Source organism: Meles meles, chromosome 7 (genome assembly GCF_922984935.1).
Source record: "Meles meles chromosome 7, mMelMel3.1 paternal haplotype, whole genome shotgun sequence".
Taxonomy (NCBI): Eukaryota; Metazoa; Chordata; class Mammalia; order Carnivora; family Mustelidae; genus Meles; species Meles meles.
Window position 1 is genome coordinate 126,945,529 of NC_060072.1, and position 20,022 is coordinate 126,965,550.

The window sequence follows — 20,022 nt, forward strand, 5'->3', positions numbered from 1 at the left end:
TGTCATACACATGTACAGGAGAGAGAGAGAGAGACTGGGAGCAGAAGAAGAGAGTGGATGGAGTGAGCAGGCATTGATTTGCCTGTCGTCAGGGGCTGAGCTGCTTAGCAGGGAGTGCAGCGAGTTCACACAACTACTTAAATCACAGATGGAAATTTATCTTAGGTCTGTCTAATTTCAAAGCCCATTCTCTTAAACCACTGTGCGGCCTGCCTCCCTGAGCGTGAAGGAGATAATTTATCTTCCATTGCTCCCTACTCTCTAAAAGACATCTATAACAGTGCAGGAAATATTAGATGAATTTTTAATGTCTATATCGAGAGTCTACTTTAAAATTATGCTTTTTTGTTAAAAGCATGAGTATCTTTCGATGGTCCATATTTCATGGACTACTTCTTTAATTTTAATCTTGTTTGGCTTTAAACTTACTATTGGACTTCCCATTTTATCAAGTTTTGGAAGTCTTGATCATGCTACATATGATCGCCACCCACGTATGGTGCACATTCTCTGAGTCATCAAACTCATATTTCAAGAGAAGCAAACTCTTCCGGCCAACCCTCCCATGAGTGATTAAAACCAAGAGCTTTCAAGATATCTTCTGTTTTCCTTTTTCTGTTTCTTAGATTGAAGATTACTCTGACTTACCGTTCCTTCAATGTGTTTTATGGATAAGGGCTGCCTGGCTCTGTTCTATTTGAAGTCCTTAGCTAGGCTGGAGAATTGTTTTAAAGATCTCATTCTTGGGGCGCCTGGCAGCTCAGTGGGTTAAAGCCTCTGCCTTTGGCTCAGGTCATGATCCCAGGGTCCAGGGATCGAGCCCCACATCGGGCTCTCTGCTCAGCAGGGAGCCTGCTTCCTCCCCTCTCTCTGCCTGCCTCTCTGCCTACTTGTGATCTCTGTCTGTCAAATAAATAAATAAAATCTTTAAAAAAAAAGATCTCATTCTTGGGCTACCAGAACACACCTCATTGCGGAGGTGGGGGGAGATGTCCTCTCCCCCCCTCCCCAGACCTGAGGGCAGGGAATCCCTATGTTTCACTCCGCCACAGTTTTGGGAGCAGACTTAGTAGCTGACAAAGGATAGCCATCCAGAGGCTGGGCAAGACCCATGTGAAAAATAAGCAGAAGGTATTAGGGAAAGAGAGAGAGAGAGTGGGGTGAGAGGACATGATGTGACATAAAAAAAACCTGAACATATTACTTTTGTGAAAGGATGCATTAAAGCCCGCTGCGGTTACACTGAAGTCCGAGGTGAGGTGGAGGAACATGTACTCGCCGGTGGACCGGATGGGTCCCGGGAGCTCTCTGCCACAGAGAACAGCCAGCTGCGGGGCCAGGGTACTGTCTCCTACGCCAAAGAAAGGAAATGTCAGTGGCAAAATATGATGTCTTCAGAATCTTCTCCACCTTCCTTTGCAACGCAAAGTAGCTCATACATTTTTCTCAGAACATCACCCTTCCTAGGAGATCACGAGATTCTCGAATACAAGGACCTCCTCCAGGGGTCACATCATTCTGGTTCCAGCTCCTAATCGTGCTGCCTACCTTTTGCTTTACGCTCTAGGTTAAAGTCTCCTGACACTTCCCCCTGTCTTTCTAAAACCTGGGTTACAGTTCTGCCCAGCACTAAACTCAAAATCAGGGTGCATGGGGGCTGGGAAATGACAGAGGAGCAGTGCCGACGTGTATGTTAGAGACTCGGCTAAATTAGTCTGATCGCTGAAGGTCAAGTATCTAAAGGAGAGAAAAGATTGGTTCTTCAGCTTCAGATTCTGTACTAATGTTGTAAGGTCATTTGCCAAGAGGTGTGCAACGTTTCTATGAGCCTCTCTTCAGCCCCAGAGGGTTTCCTAGTTGTGACTGTGATTTTGCAGTTTTTTTTAACTTTTCATTTGTTTGATGTTGTTTATCCTTTTTTTTAATTAAAAGAACACACTTATGTCCACCTGTGTGGAGGATGAGAAAAAAACAGTTTCATCAAGTGTGCCCTCCAGGGAGAGAATCAGAGGACAACTGGGTCACTTCATAGTTCTTTTTACTACTCTTGGATATAAGCAACTTGGAAAAGAGCCACAATCAAAATCAGAGTGGAGCAAAGGAAATTATAAAATATTTGGATTCCTTGGCTGGGAAAATACATGGTTTATTTCTCTAAGAAAAATAATTAATAGACTTCAAGCCTATAAAAATCAAAAATAGAACATGAGACATGAGGAAATTTGCCCTTTAATGCAACCAGCGAAATGAATCCCTTTGACATTGATCACTGCCTAAAACTCACTCATTATTTACTACTTCAGAAAGCAAGGTATTGTCTGGGATGACAACTGCCATAGCATAGCTGTAGAGGAGATACTTGAAAGGCATTCTTCGCAGGGTTTCTGACCTCAGCACACTTCTGTATTTTCCACAATTCAAAAGTTTCTCTCTGTAACTTGCTATCTTATCTGCACTTGCTATCTTTGCTGTGATATTTTGCTACACATTTCACCTCAAATTGTTTTTGTTGACTTATTCTTTGCCTATATTACAACATTTTGAAGTTTATTGTATGTTGTATCATAGGTGCATAGTTTCTCTCTCAGTGAGACGGTGTAGGGTCTATTGATGTTTATTTCTTTTCTAAACTTCACCTCAGACTGTCTGATGAAACAATGCTCATCTCTAAATAATTATGTATAAGTTACTTAACTAATGAGTTGGTAGATAACCCAATAACCACACTGTGGTTTGTTTCTCCCCCCAGTATCTGTAATAAATACCGAGGTATTTCTAGAACCTTCTGCAACTTTACCATATGGGTTGTAGCAGGGGGTGAATGTGATCTTTAAGAAGAGGAGAAAAATCAAAGGTAAAGGCTATAGGGTAGTCTGGTGATTCTCTTGCTGATAGAGACTCCTCATTTTAGAGATGCAGAAATGGAGGCCAAGATTACCAATAGCTGACATTTATCGAGCAATTATTATTATCACTTTGAGTGCTTTACATGTGCTATCAGACTGTATATTCACAATAACACTATTAGGTAGGCATTTTTATTATCCCAGTTTTGTAAACAGGAAATAGTCTTGGGAAGATATATAATTTGCCCGAGAGCATGGAGTATAGAATTCAACAAGGATTTAAAACCCTAGCTAAATAACTCCAGATGCTCAAACTATGCTATTAAATGATATCTCTAGGATAACCAAAGTACATTTTATATCTATAAATAATAGGATTATTGATTTTTGACAAAAATTTTTTTTGCCTTCCTCCTCTTTTTTCTGTTTGTTTTTTGTTTGTTTGTTTGTTTTACTTTTTCTAGAGCCAATGTAGAATCACAGAACCTCAATTTGGGGGAATCTTAGGAATGTAAAATTTGTTGTTATGTGGTCTGGGAAAAATGGATTCAGGGCTGAACCATCACAGTCCTATAAAATGAATAAGCAGGTGGGAGAGTGACTCAGGTCTCCTAGGAAGGCTGCAGAGCCCTCTCTGGGGTGGCTCAGAAATGTCCACAGCCATGGGGCACCTGGGTGGCTCAGTGGGTTGAGCCTCTGCCTTCGGCTCAGGTCATGATCCCAGGGTCCTGGGATCGAGCCCCGCATCGATCAGAGTCCCTGCTGAGCAGGGAGCCTGCTTCCTCCTCTCTCTCTCTGCCTGCCTCTCTGCCTACTTGTGATCTCTCTCTGTCAAATAAATAAATGAAATCTTAAAAAAAAAAAAAAAAAGAAAGAAAGAAAGAAAAGAAAAAAGAAATGTCCACAGCCAGCCTGGGACCAAGGACCTCAGGCTGAAGGTCTGTAATGACTGGCCAATGGCACAAATGGCCTGTAAATATTATTGCTTGAGGTCAATGGCTTTAGATATTTGCTTCAGAATGTAATATGCCTCTGCTCCTCAGAAGCAAAAAAAACTGTCTGAACAAAGAACAAACAATTGGAGTGGGACTTGAAATTTCATTCTAAATGTAGACTACACACTGTGCAAATGAACAAAATGCCCACCAACCGCTACAGTCTGCACTCAAAAGGTACTTCTTGAATGCGTAAAGAAACATAGGGGCAACTAATAAGCCTATTCAGTACCTACTCATGTTGTGAATAAAAATCTCTTTGATTTTTCGGTCACATTCCAATTTAAAACATTGTCATTGTTTTGGCGTATAAGTCAATTTGCTGAGCTCCCAAGCTTTATGTCTCAGTAAGGACACTTTCCAGTCTATAAACAGTTTATGATGAAAACTATTTTAGAAATGTCTCTAGCAAAGTAAGTGGAAATCCAAATTAAATAATTCTGAATTCCACATATAAAATGCCAGGACTTTTGCTAGGGAATGTATCATGCTCCCAGATATAACAACTTTAAGAAGTAGATACTGGTCTCTCTTTCACAGACAATAAAGACTTGGAGACATTTAGCATCCTGCTCAAGGTCACACAGAAGAAGAAAACAACTCTCAGGGTTCAGGCTTCTAAGAAAAATTATTGGTGAAACAAAAAGCAACTCAGTAGAAAGCGAATGTTAAAATAGTAACCATAATTTACTTTATTACTGGAGTTACCTACTGAAGACATTTTTTAAAGATCCTACTAGATTCTGAACACTCAGAATATGTGTGCAAGGACACACTCATTTCATTACATGGAAAGTTACATCCACAGGAATGCCTCCATGTGAGAAAAGATGATAACTTCTCTGGGCAATGTGCTAACAGTTGATGGTTGATAGGAAAAGGGGGAAAAGTTAAGATTTATCATCTCATCTTATTTGTATGACTGATTTGAGTCTTGGGACCCAGCCTCAACAGAAGAAAAATAAAGCCCTCAGCCATTTCCTAACTGTACTTCGTGGAAGTCTAGGGTAACGGATAAGGGAGACAAGAGCTTGCATCCGAGTAAACTATGGGCGAAAAGCAAACACATTTGGTCCACAAAATACTCTGAAACATCTTTCATTAATTTTCAAAAACTAAAAATTGGGAAATTCAGAGAATATTCTATATCTTTCATACATCTTAGAAAACAGGAAGCTAAATAATCCTGAGCCTGTCTTCTTAGCAACGGCTCCTTTAATTCTGTTCTCCAGTTTTACACCTCCCTAGTGATGTTCCCTCTAGGTAGGCATATGAGGTCTTAATGTCTTTATCATGGCGGGTAGTGGTTCTCAAACTTCAAAGACCATCAGTATCTTCTTGAAGGCAGGGACAAGGGACAGGCAAGAGAAGTATTTGCATCATGGGCAACATTCAAGGAGGGGCCAAAGACCTTAGAAATCAAGATAAATAATATTTTAGTACAATATTTTAAAGATTAAAATTTAATGTGAAATGGTCAAAATATCAAAATTTTAAATCAAGATAGAATCTGACCCTACAGTTTGCACAATCCTGCCTTACTTTCCCACCTGGAAGGCTCACAGATCTAGGACCCATTTTAGTGGGTCTGGGGTGTGGCTGAAATGGGAACTGTGAAGCATAATTTTGTACATGTTGCATATTAGCCTTATGCTTATCCCCCACTGCATAGCAACACCACACCTGCACAGAGAAAAGATGAAAAATGTTAGCCTTCATTCTGCTACTCTACCCAGAGATTCAGCAGACAAAGAGAATTGAATATATTGCAATTATACATTTTTTCACACTTGGATCTTAAAGCCATAGGTACAAAATACCAAAATTTATCTTCAAGGCCTTTCAACAGCATCACCTAGAAACTCAAACCATTACTTCCTACTTAAACCAAAGGTAGTGTTTTCTTTTTTGTTTTTGTTTGCTTGCTTGCTTTTAGGAACATAAGGCTGTCCCTGACATAGTATGTTCATTCATTTGTGACAGACCATTTAATACTTTCCTGACATTCTTTAGAAACTGTAGCCAACCCTGGTATTGGGTGCCCTCATTGACCATAGTATCTGGGAACTTCCACACAAAATGGATGGAAGCAGCAAAAAGGTATTATCATAATTGAACGTTAACTAAATATGTGTTAGGGCTGACACTTCTTTAAATGTTTCTCACCATCTCTTATCACCAGTTTGTCATAGTTACAGGTTCTGTGAGCTTCGATGTCCAGGGAAAGGATGTTGAGTTCCACAGTTGAATCTGGAGCGTGAATAAGCCACATGCAATCAATGTTGTTACTGTAGCTTTCGGGCCAGCCTGGGGAGAAGAGAAAGACAGGCGCATCTCCTGTCCTCAGGAAGCCACCACAAGCACCTGTCGAAGGAAAAAAACCACATCTGTGAAACACCTCTGATGGGAGAGAATCTAGCACATTGGTTCTCAAGTGGCAGCCCTGAACCGAGAGGAAACAACCAATTAAAACAGAGTTCTCAAAGAAATCTAGAAATATTTTTTTAAAAGATTTTATTTATTTATTTGACAGACAGAGATCACAAGTAGGCAGAGATGCAGGCAGAAAGAGAGGGGGAAGCAGGCTCCTTGCTGAGTATAAAGCCTGATGCGGGGCTCGATCCCAGGACCCTGAGATCACGACCAAAGCCGAAGGCAGAGGCTTCACCCGCTGAGCCACCCAGATGCCCCTAGAAATATTTTCTTAAATCTGCTGACTCACACAGCTATCATTTCCCTTAATTTATTTTTTGTGTAAGAAAAACACACTGTATTCTGCTTTTTTCACCATAGTTTTGCCACACAGCCCATTTATTGGCTAGTGTCTGTTATTTGTTGAGCAGGAAGGTAGTCCATGTAGAAGACCCTGTGGTGAACTGTATTATTGCTATTATTTCTGTTTCTTCTGGATTTCAATCTTCACTTTTTCAACATGACTATTCACCATGTAATTTATATCTGGGCAACCTTGAAATAATTTTCAATTTGGTAAAATGTATAACAACAGCCATTATTTCTGACTGTTTAAAAGCACCTTTATTGAACTATTCTGTAGATCTCATAAAACTTACCCTTTTAAATTATACAAGTCAGTGGTTTGTAATATATTCAAAAAGTTCTGTAACCATCAGTGATCATTTTAGAACATTTTCACCATTTCCAAAGACACTTTATACCCATTACCACTGATCACTTGCCTGTTTTCCATTCTACCAGTCCATGGGAACCACTAATCGACTTTCGGTCTCTGTCTATGGATTTGTCTGTTCTTCACATTTCATGTAAATATAATCATACAGTACGTGATTAGCTTTTGTAGCGAGCTTCATTCACTTCACGTCGTGTTTTAAGGTTCATCTGTATTGCATCAGGCATCACATCAATATTTCCTTCATTTCCCTTCATTCACTCATTTCCTTCTTTTCAGGCTGACTAGTACTCCACTGTGTGGATATACTGCATTAAATTTTATCGGCCTGTTTGACGTTTGGGATGTTTGTGCTTTTTCACTATTATGGGTAATTCTTCTATAGACATTTGTGATGACATAAATAGTCAGTTAACACATATTTTGTATGTTATGTGCATTATATGCTATATTCTTACAATGCTAAAGTAAGCTAGACAAAAGAAAATGCTAAGAAAATCACAAGGAAGAGAAAACACATTTATAGCGCTGGACTGTGTTTATTGAAAAAAATCCTCATATAAGTGGATTTTCTAAATCCCATGTAGTTCTTTCTTTCTTTTTTTTTTTTTAAAGATTTTATTTATTTACTTGGCAGAGAGAGATCACAAGTAGGCAGAGAGGCAGGCAGAGAGAGAGAGGAAGGGAAGCAGACTCCCTGGTGAGCAGAGAGACCGATGCGGGGCTCATCCCAGGACCCTGGGATCATGACCTGAGCCGAAGGCAGAGGCTTAACCCACTGAGCCACCCAGGCGCCCCTCCCATGTAGTTTTAAACCTGTGTTGTTCAGGTTTCAACTTATACCAAGGACTGACAATATCCTCCAAGAAGTGTCTGTCAAACTTCCACGTCAGCCATAAAAGCCATTCAAAGCTGTTTAAACAAGTTATTAAGGAAAAATCAATCTCCTCAAACACTGCTTACTGAGGGGATTGAAGAGGTTTTAAACATAGCAAAATAAAAGTTTAACAATTAAGCTAAATTTACCATGAAACATGAAGGTTTGTAACCAACTAAGGAGAAAGTGAAGCATTTCTGAAAGAACACTTAAAATGAAATAGAGAGGAAATACAATTAATTCTGTCTACTAGTTGATTCATAATGTTGTATGTGTGTATTTGTGTGTGTGAGCCCACGTAGTACGTACAAATCATATTTTCAGAGACATCTGAAGGGATTTCTAGAAATTATAAGTAGAACCATTTGGGTGGCTGAGTCAGTTCAGTGTCTGACTCTTGATTTCGGTTCAGGTCATGATCTCAGGGTCATGAGATCCAGCCCTCATCTGACTTCATGCTGAGTACATTGGCTCGGCACTGATTGTGGAGCCTGATTAAGATTCTCCCTCTGCTTCTGCCTCTCCACCCCTCTTGCCTGCCCTCTCTCACTAAAACACAAAACAAAAAACAAAAAACAAAAAAGAAGGAAATCATAACAAGAATGCCTCATGGATATCAAACCTCTGATTAAAATTAAAAAATATGATGGGAAACCAGCATTTTTAAAAAAGCAAACGTACAGTTTTTAGAAAATGTAGTTTTTAAGCAATTAAAACAACACCTGAACATACAGAGGAAGGGCTTTAGAGCTATACTAATTCTTCTTAGTCATTTATGTATTTGGCTTTTGTTATGGTAGACCATTTGAATGACTAACCCACACATATCAGCCCCTAAGCAGAATTTCATTTAACACCAAACACACCTGTAGCAATAGTAGGTAAAGGTCCAACAGAGGCATTCACTGCAAACCACTCCAGAAGGAATCCTTTCCCTGTGACTGAAGAGTCAGAAGAAAACTGAAATGTCAAAGAATTTCTAGAGGAGCTAAAAGTTGTGGTCTGGGTACCACAATAAGTTCCAATTAGGCGGGAATGAACACCAAGGCCATCATAAATCTGCATGTAAAAAAGAGAAAAAAAGGAAAACTGATAATAGAGCACTGAATTTAGGCAATTACTTCTATTTTTCTCCATAAAAAAAAAAACTGAAAGGTTGCCTTATGTTATCATAATTTCATCATAATGGGAAAAAATAAACATTATATATCAGTCTAAATAGAAACCACCATTAAATATAAAATATGATTGCAAAAAATTAAGGTGTTTTAAAATAGTTTCATCTTTGCTGCAGAATTGTGTTAATGCACAGCTCTATGTGCTATAGCTCATTATTTGATTTACAGAATAACTGGGGGGTGGAAAAGTAGGAACCAAGATAGTTGTACAACAATAGATCTTATTGAATGTTTTGGAGCTTCAGAAGAAGGAGTTAGAAAGAAAGGACTAAAACAAGAAGAAAGAGGAAAGGTTTAATGAAAGTGGACAGGTACCTGAAAGCAGAATTTATGACAACAAAAGAATCATAGCTTGCAAAGGATCAGTATACATTCAAAGCACTCAATCATTTTTTAGTTGGCTTAAAATATTAAATTACCTATTCAGAGACATATTTTGATCATTACAAACAAATGGCATGGAGCACATTGTTTTCTTCAGCACATGTGGATGAATGCTATCCAACCACATTTCCTATCCTTCCCTTCATCTTTTAAATAATTTGGAACAAGTTCATTGTAATTGTTATAAATTTCTCTACTGAAGCTACCTTATTAGCTAAGTTTGTCAGACTGTAATAATGATTTCTACACGTACTGAGCATCTGTTAGGTACTGAATTCTATGTGAGGCACTGTAGACCCAAGATGAATACAATGGAATCCTGGCCTTTGAGGATCTGATACAATAGTTCAACTCACAGAAGGAGAAATTAGAATGATGGCTGCAGGGGATGGGGAGAGAGGGAAATAGGGAGATGTTGGTCATAGGTTACAAAGTTTCAGCTATGCAAGATGAATAATTCTGGAGATCTAATATGCAGCAATGTGACTATAGCTAATACCGTAATATATAACACTGTCTGTATTATATACTTGAAATTTGCCAAGAGGGTAAATCTTAAATATTCTCAACACACACACACACACATACAAAATCCAAATGATAACCATGCAAGGTGGTAGATAAATTAATCAGCTTGATTGTGGTGATTATTCCACAATGTATACATATATTGAAACAGCAAGCTGTACATCTCATATATATATATACATACGCGTACAATATTTATTTGCCATATGTACCTGAATAAAGCTAAAATAAAGAATGTAATAGCATTCAATGTCTCGATGGCAATATCCACAATTATTTATTTATTTTAAAATGATTCTTCAAACTTTTAACATAAGAATACACAAGAAAATGGGATATGAAGTATAATAAATACTTAACTAAGATATACACATATGCATAGACAAAGGCTAACAGGCAAATTACAATGATGCTAAAACAAGCTTGTTTATAGAATCCAAAGATAATAAATATAATACCAGAATTACCTTTTCATCATTAACCAAGAAAGGGTAATCATGATTTAGGGAAGACTATTTCATATGATTTACAAATGCTTGAATAGACAGTAACTTGGGTTTATTTTTGCAAATAGAAATTCATCAAAATTTATAAACATTGTACTTAGAAACTCACCCGTAATTTGTCATAATTGCAGCTATATGCTGCTTCAATGTCTATCTCCAAGATTCTACCATGTATAACTTGAGATGCATTCACATTTACTATCCATTGGTAATTGGAGTTGTGGGGGTAACGTCCAGGCCATAAGGGAGAGGCAATTTTCCCATGAGTTCCCACGATATTATCATTGCCAAATACTAGGAGGGAAAACAGAGTAGTAAATCAGATGTACTTAAAACAGCTCTTTAATCAAATGAAAGAAACAAAAGGCAAGGAGTGTTGAAAAGGATGGACTTTTAATTGACTGTGATTTCTATTCTGAACACTGAAAGAAATATTGCTTCCCTTTTGGTTTCTGTACTATCTATTAATTCCTTGGAGAACAGTGATTTTGTGACTAGAATTCCATCTCCTAAGAAGGTTGCATGGTGTGAAAAGAGGAGATAACTTCCCAAGTGAAAAGGGGTTCCCAGCTCCCAGGGGACTTGAGGACATGTGAAGGGGTATTACCAGGTTCCTTCTCTAATTTTTGTTTACCTATTTTACTTTGTTTTACAAAAGAATGGGATGTGTTTTTTAAAATAATTTGTAAGGGGAAATTGACATATTGGAACCACATGAGGAATAGCTAATTATGGAAAAGTCAAATTAGAAAATAAAAATACTTAACATTTTATTCTATTAGAATAAAATCCTGTTGTTATATCTGAGCACTTAATTCGATCCTCAAATAATACTAAATGCTTTGAATTTGAAGAATATAGAGTTGATGAGAACAAAGGAAATACAGTTGATATCAATATAATAAACCGGAGCTACAATGCACTAGAAGGTTCTAAAAAGTATTGTACAAGAAGTTTAACATAATATTGGGTAGAAACTAGAGCTTAAAAAGAATACTAGAGCCATTGAGAATGCTTTCCCTTGCTTCCAGTGGGCCAATCATATATAATTTAGCTTTTATAATACATTTCAAAATCAAGTAATTCTTCAAATACAATAAATCTAGGAGACTTAGAGTGCAGGATTATTCTTAACCTTGTGGGTTACTAAGAAATTTGTTATCCTTCCCAGTTCACAGGATGTTTTCTGGAAGACAGCAATAAAAAAGAAGCAACTTACTTTTAGTAAATGTGGCTTGGAAGCCTGTGCCGCTGCCTGAGCCATCGGAGACAAATCTGATCCACAGGATATGCCCAACAATGGATGAATAATTGAGGGGGAGGACATTTCCACAGTATCGCCCCACCAAGTGACCAGTGGCATTTCCTTCGCGGACCTCCACAAAATCTTTACTACAGTCCTGAGAATCCTCCAACTGGAAAGTTCTAATTTGGAGGAAAAAAAAAAATAAAGAAGAGTTTAGGAAGATTAAATTGATAGAATAAACTTTGGGATTATCCCGAAACATCTGCTGGGTTAAACTGTTCCTTATAAAACTTTCTTTAACTTTCACTACAATATCTTTGAGCCAAATCAAAAATTTTCTTTCAGCCAAATTAATCAACATGCCTTGTATTCAAGAGCTACAGAGACAATTAACGCATTGCCTTTGAGGAGTTTTCTTCCTAGGGGGAAAGATTGGGCATTCTTGAATACAGTAAAAAATACATCTTATAAGGCAGAATATCTTAAGTGTCCTCAGATTTAAAAGTGTTATAAGATTTTGAAGCAGAGGTATCACATCTCATGTGAGGCTCAGTACTAGCTCGATGGAGAGATTTTTTTTTTTTTTTTTTTTTTTGAGATGGAAATGTGAACATCAGCGGGATTTAGGCATTAATGGTGAGCAGAAAATGCATGTCAATGAAAGCACACACATGGAGACAGGTGGGGCATGTTTAGAAATTTGTGAGAGTTCTGGTTTGGTTAGAACATTGAGCATCTTTAGGAAAACATTAGAAGACCTAGCTGAAGCACTATGATGGGCTAATTCTGCCAGACCTTAAGTGCCAATCAAAGGTATCTGTACTTAATTTCTGAAAAGGCAGAATAAACATGGGATTTGTAATTATAAAGGTTAGTGTCCAAAAATGTGGCCTATTCAACTTACATTATATTATGTAGTTATGATGACATGAGGGAATGAAAGATAGGAAATAGTATCTATTTCATGATTGTCACTAATAACATATAGAGTCTGAAACATGTAGGTGCTAAATGAATGCCTTCAGAACTTGACCTTAGCGTTTTATAAATTTGGATATTTAAATATATATGGTCAATACAACCCAATCCACACTGCCAAGATAATTCAATGGGGAAAAGAAAAGTCATTCTAACAGGTGGTATTTTAGTAACTGAGTATCAATATGGAGGAAAAAAAAAAAAACAACAACCCTCAACATCTGCCTCTCTCCATAAATAGAAAATAATTTAATATTCCTTATAGATGTAAACATAAGAGCTAGAAACATAAAGCTCTTAGAAGAAAGCAGAATCTTTACAACCTTGAGGAAGGCAAATATTTCTTAGATTGAATGCAAAAGGCATTAAACGTAAGAGTAAAAAAATTAATAAATTCAACTTCATCAAAAATTAAAATTTCTCCTCATTAAAGACATGAACAAGAAAATGAATAGGCAAGTTACAGACTGTGCAGGGGGAGAAGAGGAGATAATTAGAAAGCATATATCTAACAAGGGACTCGTATCTGGAATATAAAAGGAATTCTTATAAATAAACTATGAAAAAACAAATAACCAAATTAATAATGACAAAAGGTTTGAAGAGACCCTTTAAAGAAGTTCAGTGAATAGCCAATGAGAATGTCCAAAGTACTCTGTGTCATTATGCATCAGAACAATGTATATTAAATACCACTGTAAGTTATCATTTCACACCCATCAGAATGGCTAAAATAAAAAAGACTGACAAGATCAAATGTTGGCAAGCATGCACAACAACTAGAAGTCTCATATATTTCTGGTGGAAATGTATACTCACGGGACCATTTTGAATAATTATTTTGGTAGTTTCTTATGAAATTAAATATACATCCAATTAATGGCAAGAAGTTATTTGAGGTAATTACCCAAGAGAAATAAAGAAAAGGACAGTAATGATGGTTGCACAGCATTGTAAATATATATAATGCTACTGAATTGTGTACATAAAAATAAGTGAAATGCGATTTTTATATAAAAGATACATAACATAAAACATAGCATTTTACCTATTTTTTTACCATATTAAAAAAAAAAACACTTGAGTTTTGAGTGGTAAAATTAGATCACCACAGCTCTGCTTGAGAAAATTATACTGCAATAACATATAATGGCAATATATTATAATAGTATAATAACTGGAAAGAGCATAAAAATATATTTTTGTTTTTAGATATACTGAATCTAACATAATGGTATATTACCAAAGTGGAGCTATCTGTTAGAGCTAATATGTAGTTTGGATTTCAAAAGAGACTCTGGGGCTGAACTTGGAAATCACCTGTGTGAATATGATAAGAGCTGAAAGCATGGCTAGACTGGTTTAGAAATGAATATGTGGGAGGTAATTAATAGAGAGAAAGAGAGAGAGAAAAGAGATTACAGCAGAAGCTTAGGGGAACACCTGCATTTTGAGTATATTAAGAGGAAGAGGAAACAGTAAGCACAGGAGTAAGTGTGAAAAAGAGGATAAAAACAAGTTCAATGTCATGTCATAAAGCCAAGAGAGAAAATGAAAGAGAGGGTGATACAGAGTGATGATGACTCTCAAACAATACACGGGTTTGAGACTAAAAACGGGCTATAGGATTTGGTAGTTAAAAATAAATTAGTTACTTTTGAATGAGCAGTTTCTGAGATTCCACTATAGGATACTTTTTCAAACATACTAAGGAATAAAACAGATGATTTTTGTGATTTCCAGAAGATGGTGAATTACAATAATAGCAACAACAGAACAATAACAAGCTTTCTATAACACAAAGTAATTTGAATTTACAAATTTTCTACAATTATTCTGAAATTTTCATGTTCCCATTTAACATGTATAAAAATGTACCAATGTTGCTGACCACAAATTAAGTCTCAGAAAATATTAAAAGTATCAAAAACCATGTTCTCTGACCACTATAGAATAAAATTAGAATATAATAACAAAGAGATTACAAAAGGTGCCATAATATTGAAACAAAATGTCTTTCCATATAAACCGTGTGTTAAATAAGAAATAATAATGGAAATTAGAATATATTTAGGACTGACTGAGAGTGAAAGCACTTTGTATTAAAATTTATAGAGTGGTATGCTTGGGTGGGTCAGTTAAGTGTCTGCCTTCAATTCAGATCATGATCCCAGGACCTGGGATGGAGTCCTGCATAGGGCTCCTTGCTCAGCAGGGAGACTGCTCCTGCCTCCGCCTGCCACTCCCCCTACTTGTGCTCTCTCTCTCTTTATCATAAGTAAATAAATAAATTCCTTAAAAATATATTTTAAAAATGTAAAAGTGCAGTCAAAGCAATATTTAGAGGGAAATTCATAGCTTTAAATGCTTATAAAAGAACAAATATTAAGAATAATGACCTAGGTGTCTAACCCCAAAATTTAGAAAAACAAAGCAGAAAAAAACAGAAAGGAAGTGAAGAAACAACAAGACAATATCTGAAATTAATGAAATAGAAATGTAGAATGTACTAGAAAAGATAAAAAATATCAAAGTCTATTACTTTGACAGACTAATAAAGTATAAACTGCTGATAAACTGATCAGTAATAAAAGAAAGTTTAACTGAGCAATATAACTAATAAGAAAAGGGCTTAATTTCAGATTCATTAACAAATTTTAAATTTTAATCATGTTCATTAAAAACTGTATGCTAATAAATTTGAACTCTTAGTTCTCTATAAAAATATAATACAACAAGCTGAAGAAAAAATTGAAAAACCTAAAAAGTTCCATTAAATCAAACAAAAATCAGTACTTAAAGCTGTGCACAGATAACATAAAAGCAAAATATGAGCCCAGATGATTTCATAGGGGAACTCTACCAAAGCTTTAATGAGCCAATGACCCAAGCTCAATCTAATGCAAAGAGTAAGAAAGAATAAAAAAGAGGGTGAGTCTGAGTCTCCAGCCTCTTGAGAGCAAAGCCAGTCAAGGGAAGTCAAAGTGCTGATCAACCTAACTTAACAATGTAGATGAGAAATCCCAAGTAAAATTTAAGCAAAATGGATCCATCAATTTGTAAAATATATAAGTCTAATCAGGTTGTACTAACAAAGCTTTAAGAATAGAAGGTCAAAAAGAAAATTCAACACACACACGCATATGCACACGTACCTAACAAAGATAGATGCAAAAATATACTGAATCAATGACAACTGCAGAAAAGGCATTTGATAAAACTCAACACCAGCTCATCATAAAATAATCTTAGAAAATTAGGAAGAGAAGGAAATTTTCTTAATGGGATGAGACATGCCTACCAAACACCAACAGCAGATGGAGGTAAAAATTTTGAAGCATTTCCTTTGAATCAGAAACAATACAGGGAGCTGCTCTCATCACCTGGTTCCACATTACACTGAAGCATTGTCCAGGGAAACAAGACAAGAAAAAGAGGAAAGTTTGTAAGAACTGGAAAAGAAGAGCTGTAAATTAATATTCAGGAAGTTTCATTCATTGATAAATATTTATTGTGCACTTTAATGTGTCAGGTCCTCTTCTAGGCACTAAAGATACAGCAATAGAAAAGGGAAAAAAAAAAAAATCTTTGTCGTTCCAGAGAATACAATGGCTGCTGGATAAGATATACAAAAATCAACAGGGTTTCCTTTCACCTGCAAATAAAAATTTAGAAACTGCAACTTAGTCAACATTTACTCAACAATTTTTACTCTCTTCCATATTGCCCTGCACTATCATGGGGGTTGGGGGTAGGACAATGAAGAACATAGAGAATGTTCCTCCCCTTTGGGACCTTCTATTCAAGAAGTAAAGATAGATAATAAATAAGCAGTTATGTAATGAGGTAGCGATCAGAGGAAAAAAATGATTTAAGGAAGTGTTATTTTTGGTAAGGTGGCCAGGTTATATCTCTAAGTTTAAAATGGATGCTATTTTCAATAGCAGCAATCAAAAAAAAGGTGTCTAGCTATAAGACCTATATTTTTTAAATGTGAAAGTTTAACAAATGGCATAAAAGAAGACGAAAGAAAAGGCAGCGATATTCCAAATTCAAGAATATGAAGAGCCAATAAAGATTCTTCTAAAAATGAGTGTATACTTTGTCTCTCCTTCTGATTTACCCCATCGCTTCTCCTGAGGGTTTTGGAGGGGAGGGGGGTGGGGGTTGGGTGAGGCTGGTGGTGGGTATTATGGAGCGCACGTATTACGTGGAGCACTGGGTGTGTGTGGTGCATAAACAATGAATTTTGGAACACTGAAAATAAATAAAATAAAATGGAAAAAAATGAATGTATAAATTCAATGTAATTCCTGTCCAATCCATAAGTATGACTCCATTTACATAAAACAGAAAGCAATACTATGTAGTGTGTATGGAGATATATATATATATAGATAGATATCTAGATATATATATGTGTCTATTTCCATCAATGTTCTATATAGATATCTATATAGATATAGAGTTCCTATACATATTATACACATATAATATAGCATATATAGTAAAATTATAAAAACATGTATAGAAGAGATACACATACAATTCAAGGTACAAGTTAACTCCATGAAGAACAAGTAAGGGGGGCTTTCACTGCCCTGTAACAGTAAATTAATTAATTTAATTAATTAAATTAATATTTAAAATTAATTTTTATTTATTTATTTATTTTTAAAAGATTTTATTTATTTATTAGACACAGAGAGAGAGGTCACAAGTAGGCAGACAGGCAGGCAGAGAGAGAGGGGGAAGCAGGCCCCTGCCGAGCAGAGAGCCCGATGTGGGGCTCGATCCCAGGACCCTGAGATTATGACCTGAGCAGAAGGCAGAGGCTTAACCCACTGAGCCATCCAGCTGCCCTAAAATTAATTTTTTTTTAATATTTTTTATTTATTTGACAGAGAGAAATCACAACTAGGCAGAGAGGCAGGCAGAGAGAGAGGAGGAAGCAGGCTCCCTGCAGAGCAGAGAGCCCGATGTGGGGCTCGATCCCAGGACTCTGGGATCATGACCTGAGCTGAAGGCAGAGGCTTTAACCCACTGAGCCACCCAGGCGCCCCCTAAAATTAATTTTTAATGTAATTAAAAATGGTTAAAAAAATGGAGAGAAAGTATCTGCAAATTATTCTTTTTTCAGAAGTAATTGGAGGGAGTTTTTGCTGAGAAGAAGCAAGACAAGATAAAAAGAAGAAAGAATGATCTAGAAAGACTGTAGAGAAGAAACTGTCAGAAAGGGGGGAAAATGTCTCGAGAATAGAAAATGTTTAACTTCTCTATTGTGTGTCTATTTCCGTCAATGTTCAACACTGTGTTTTGCAAGATTTCACATGATACTAAGTAGAGTGCTCTCCTGGGGTTTCATCTCAGCTAACGGATTAGGATGACAGACCACCAACTTGGAGGTTCCGGTACCTCAAGCCCTTTCATGGGACGGACATATCAGGCACACCTCCAAGTATTCACTGCCAATCAGAGGGCTGCAACAAACAAGTCAGACTTACTCCACTATTGCTTCTCAAGCCAGATGCTAGCACTGGTAGGTCTCTAGCCAGACAGTGAGTCTGTGGCTCTCATGATTCCATCAAGCTGAGTTACTACAATATAGATCATCTGTACTGATATTTTAGACACAGGTTTAGCAGCAAGCTATGATCAGAAACTGAGTCGCAGAAGAAGTCAGGAAAAAAATCCATGTCAAGCTAAGCAGACTACCCATTTGTCCTTACCCCATTGTCTTCCTTAACAATTTACTCTTTATAAGACAAAGTTTCTGTCAACAACCGTTTCTTTCCTTTTTTTTTTTTTTAAGATTTTTTTAATCTATTTGTCAGAGAGAGAGAGAGAGAGAGTACACAAGCAGGCAAGAGTGGCAGGCAGAGGCAGAGAGAGAAGCAGGCTCCCCACTGAGCAAGGAGCCCAGTGTGGGACTTGATCCCAGGACCCTAGGATCATGACCTTAGCCGAAAGCAGCGGCTTAACCCACTGAGCCACTCAGGAATCCCTCAACAACCATTTCTGACAAGAAATTGTTCTGAATCCATCTTTAGGATGACTGCCACATTTAGCACTTAAATTCAGGATGTTTCATTACCCATAACATTATCAATAAAGTTAAATATGCTAAAATTGCTTTGTTTTGGATTGTTGCTGTTTCTCCGAAAGTAGGAGGGGAAGAAAGAGAGATCATTTGCCTCTGCAAGTGATTTACAGGAAATCAAATCTAAACTTTCTTCTCAAAGTATAATACGTGTTCCTGCGGAACTTGTTTAAATGAAGAATCAGGACCCACCAACCAACTAAATCGGAATGTAGGGTTTAGCAAGATCCCACATGATCAATATGTACATTTAAGTTTGGTCCAATGGTCCAGAATATTACTAAGTGAAGGTCTTTTCTGTTTGAGTACCACACTGGTATAATCCAGTGACAAATCACAGAAAAGACATTTTATTAGAAATGAGGGTAAGATGATACAAGAATCAAATTAAACTTTTTAAAAAGTTTATTGTTTTCTTGGAAGTCTTTGTTTTAGGCCAGTACATTTTATAAGCAAATCTACCCTCTTTCCAAATACTTTGGCTGAGATCTGTTGGTAAAAATATGATGTGGAACAAAAATAGTACAATCACTGTTTCTCATTATCTCATTCTGATTCTTGAACCAAGATCAATCACTTTTGAAAAGCACTCTGCAAGCATAAAATATATTTTTCGTTAATCCCTTTAAATATCTATTTTACAAAAAACTCCTTTTTAGATTCTATTTCTCTCACCCTCCTTTTTGTTACAGATTCAACCATAATTTTTCCAGTTTTTCTCCTTATTCAATTTCACCACAGTGTCCACAGTCCAAGCCCCGTGGTTTTGAACTTGACGTATTCCATATGTTTCTCATACAACTCAGGGGAATGTTTCCAAGCACCCATCTGGATACAGTTTAGACCAGGGCAGAAATAACTCACAGACCTTGCCATAAAGCCCTTCTCATTATCCTCTACACAAAGAGGAACATCTTGCTTTCTACAAAATTTATTTTAAAAATAAAAGTCAAGCAAGTAACACAAAATAATCAACATTAACTTCTCATGGACAAGAAAGGAAAAAGCTGAGTTGTTAAGATTTGTCTATATAATAATCAGGATTTAGGGTCCATTAAGCAGTAAAATGAATGAAACTAATTTTTTGAGGTTATCTCCTATCTTCTAGAAAGAGCTCAGCATCATCTATTTGGATTTAACTGTGAACTGCCACACAAGGTATTTTAGAAACAGCAGAGTGAGATAATTTACCATTCACTGACCATCTGGTATGCATCAACCTTGTGCTGTATATTT

General features: G+C 36.6%; 1 protein-coding gene across 1 annotated transcript in view; it reads right to left on the minus strand.

The window, feature by feature from the left end:
* CUBN (cubilin) overlaps nt 1-20,022 on the minus strand; it is a 269,195-nt gene that overhangs the window by 94,168 nt on the left and 155,005 nt on the right. Inside the window, exons 37-41 of the mRNA XM_046012645.1 lie at nt 11,682-11,887; nt 10,572-10,756; nt 8,733-8,925; nt 6,008-6,205; nt 1,205-1,351 (exon numbers count right to left, since the gene is read on the minus strand). Coding sequence (XP_045868601.1) covers nt 1,205-1,351; nt 6,008-6,205; nt 8,733-8,925; nt 10,572-10,756; nt 11,682-11,887 — 929 coding nt within the window. The remainder of the gene's footprint in view (nt 1-1,204; nt 1,352-6,007; nt 6,206-8,732; nt 8,926-10,571; nt 10,757-11,681; nt 11,888-20,022) is intronic.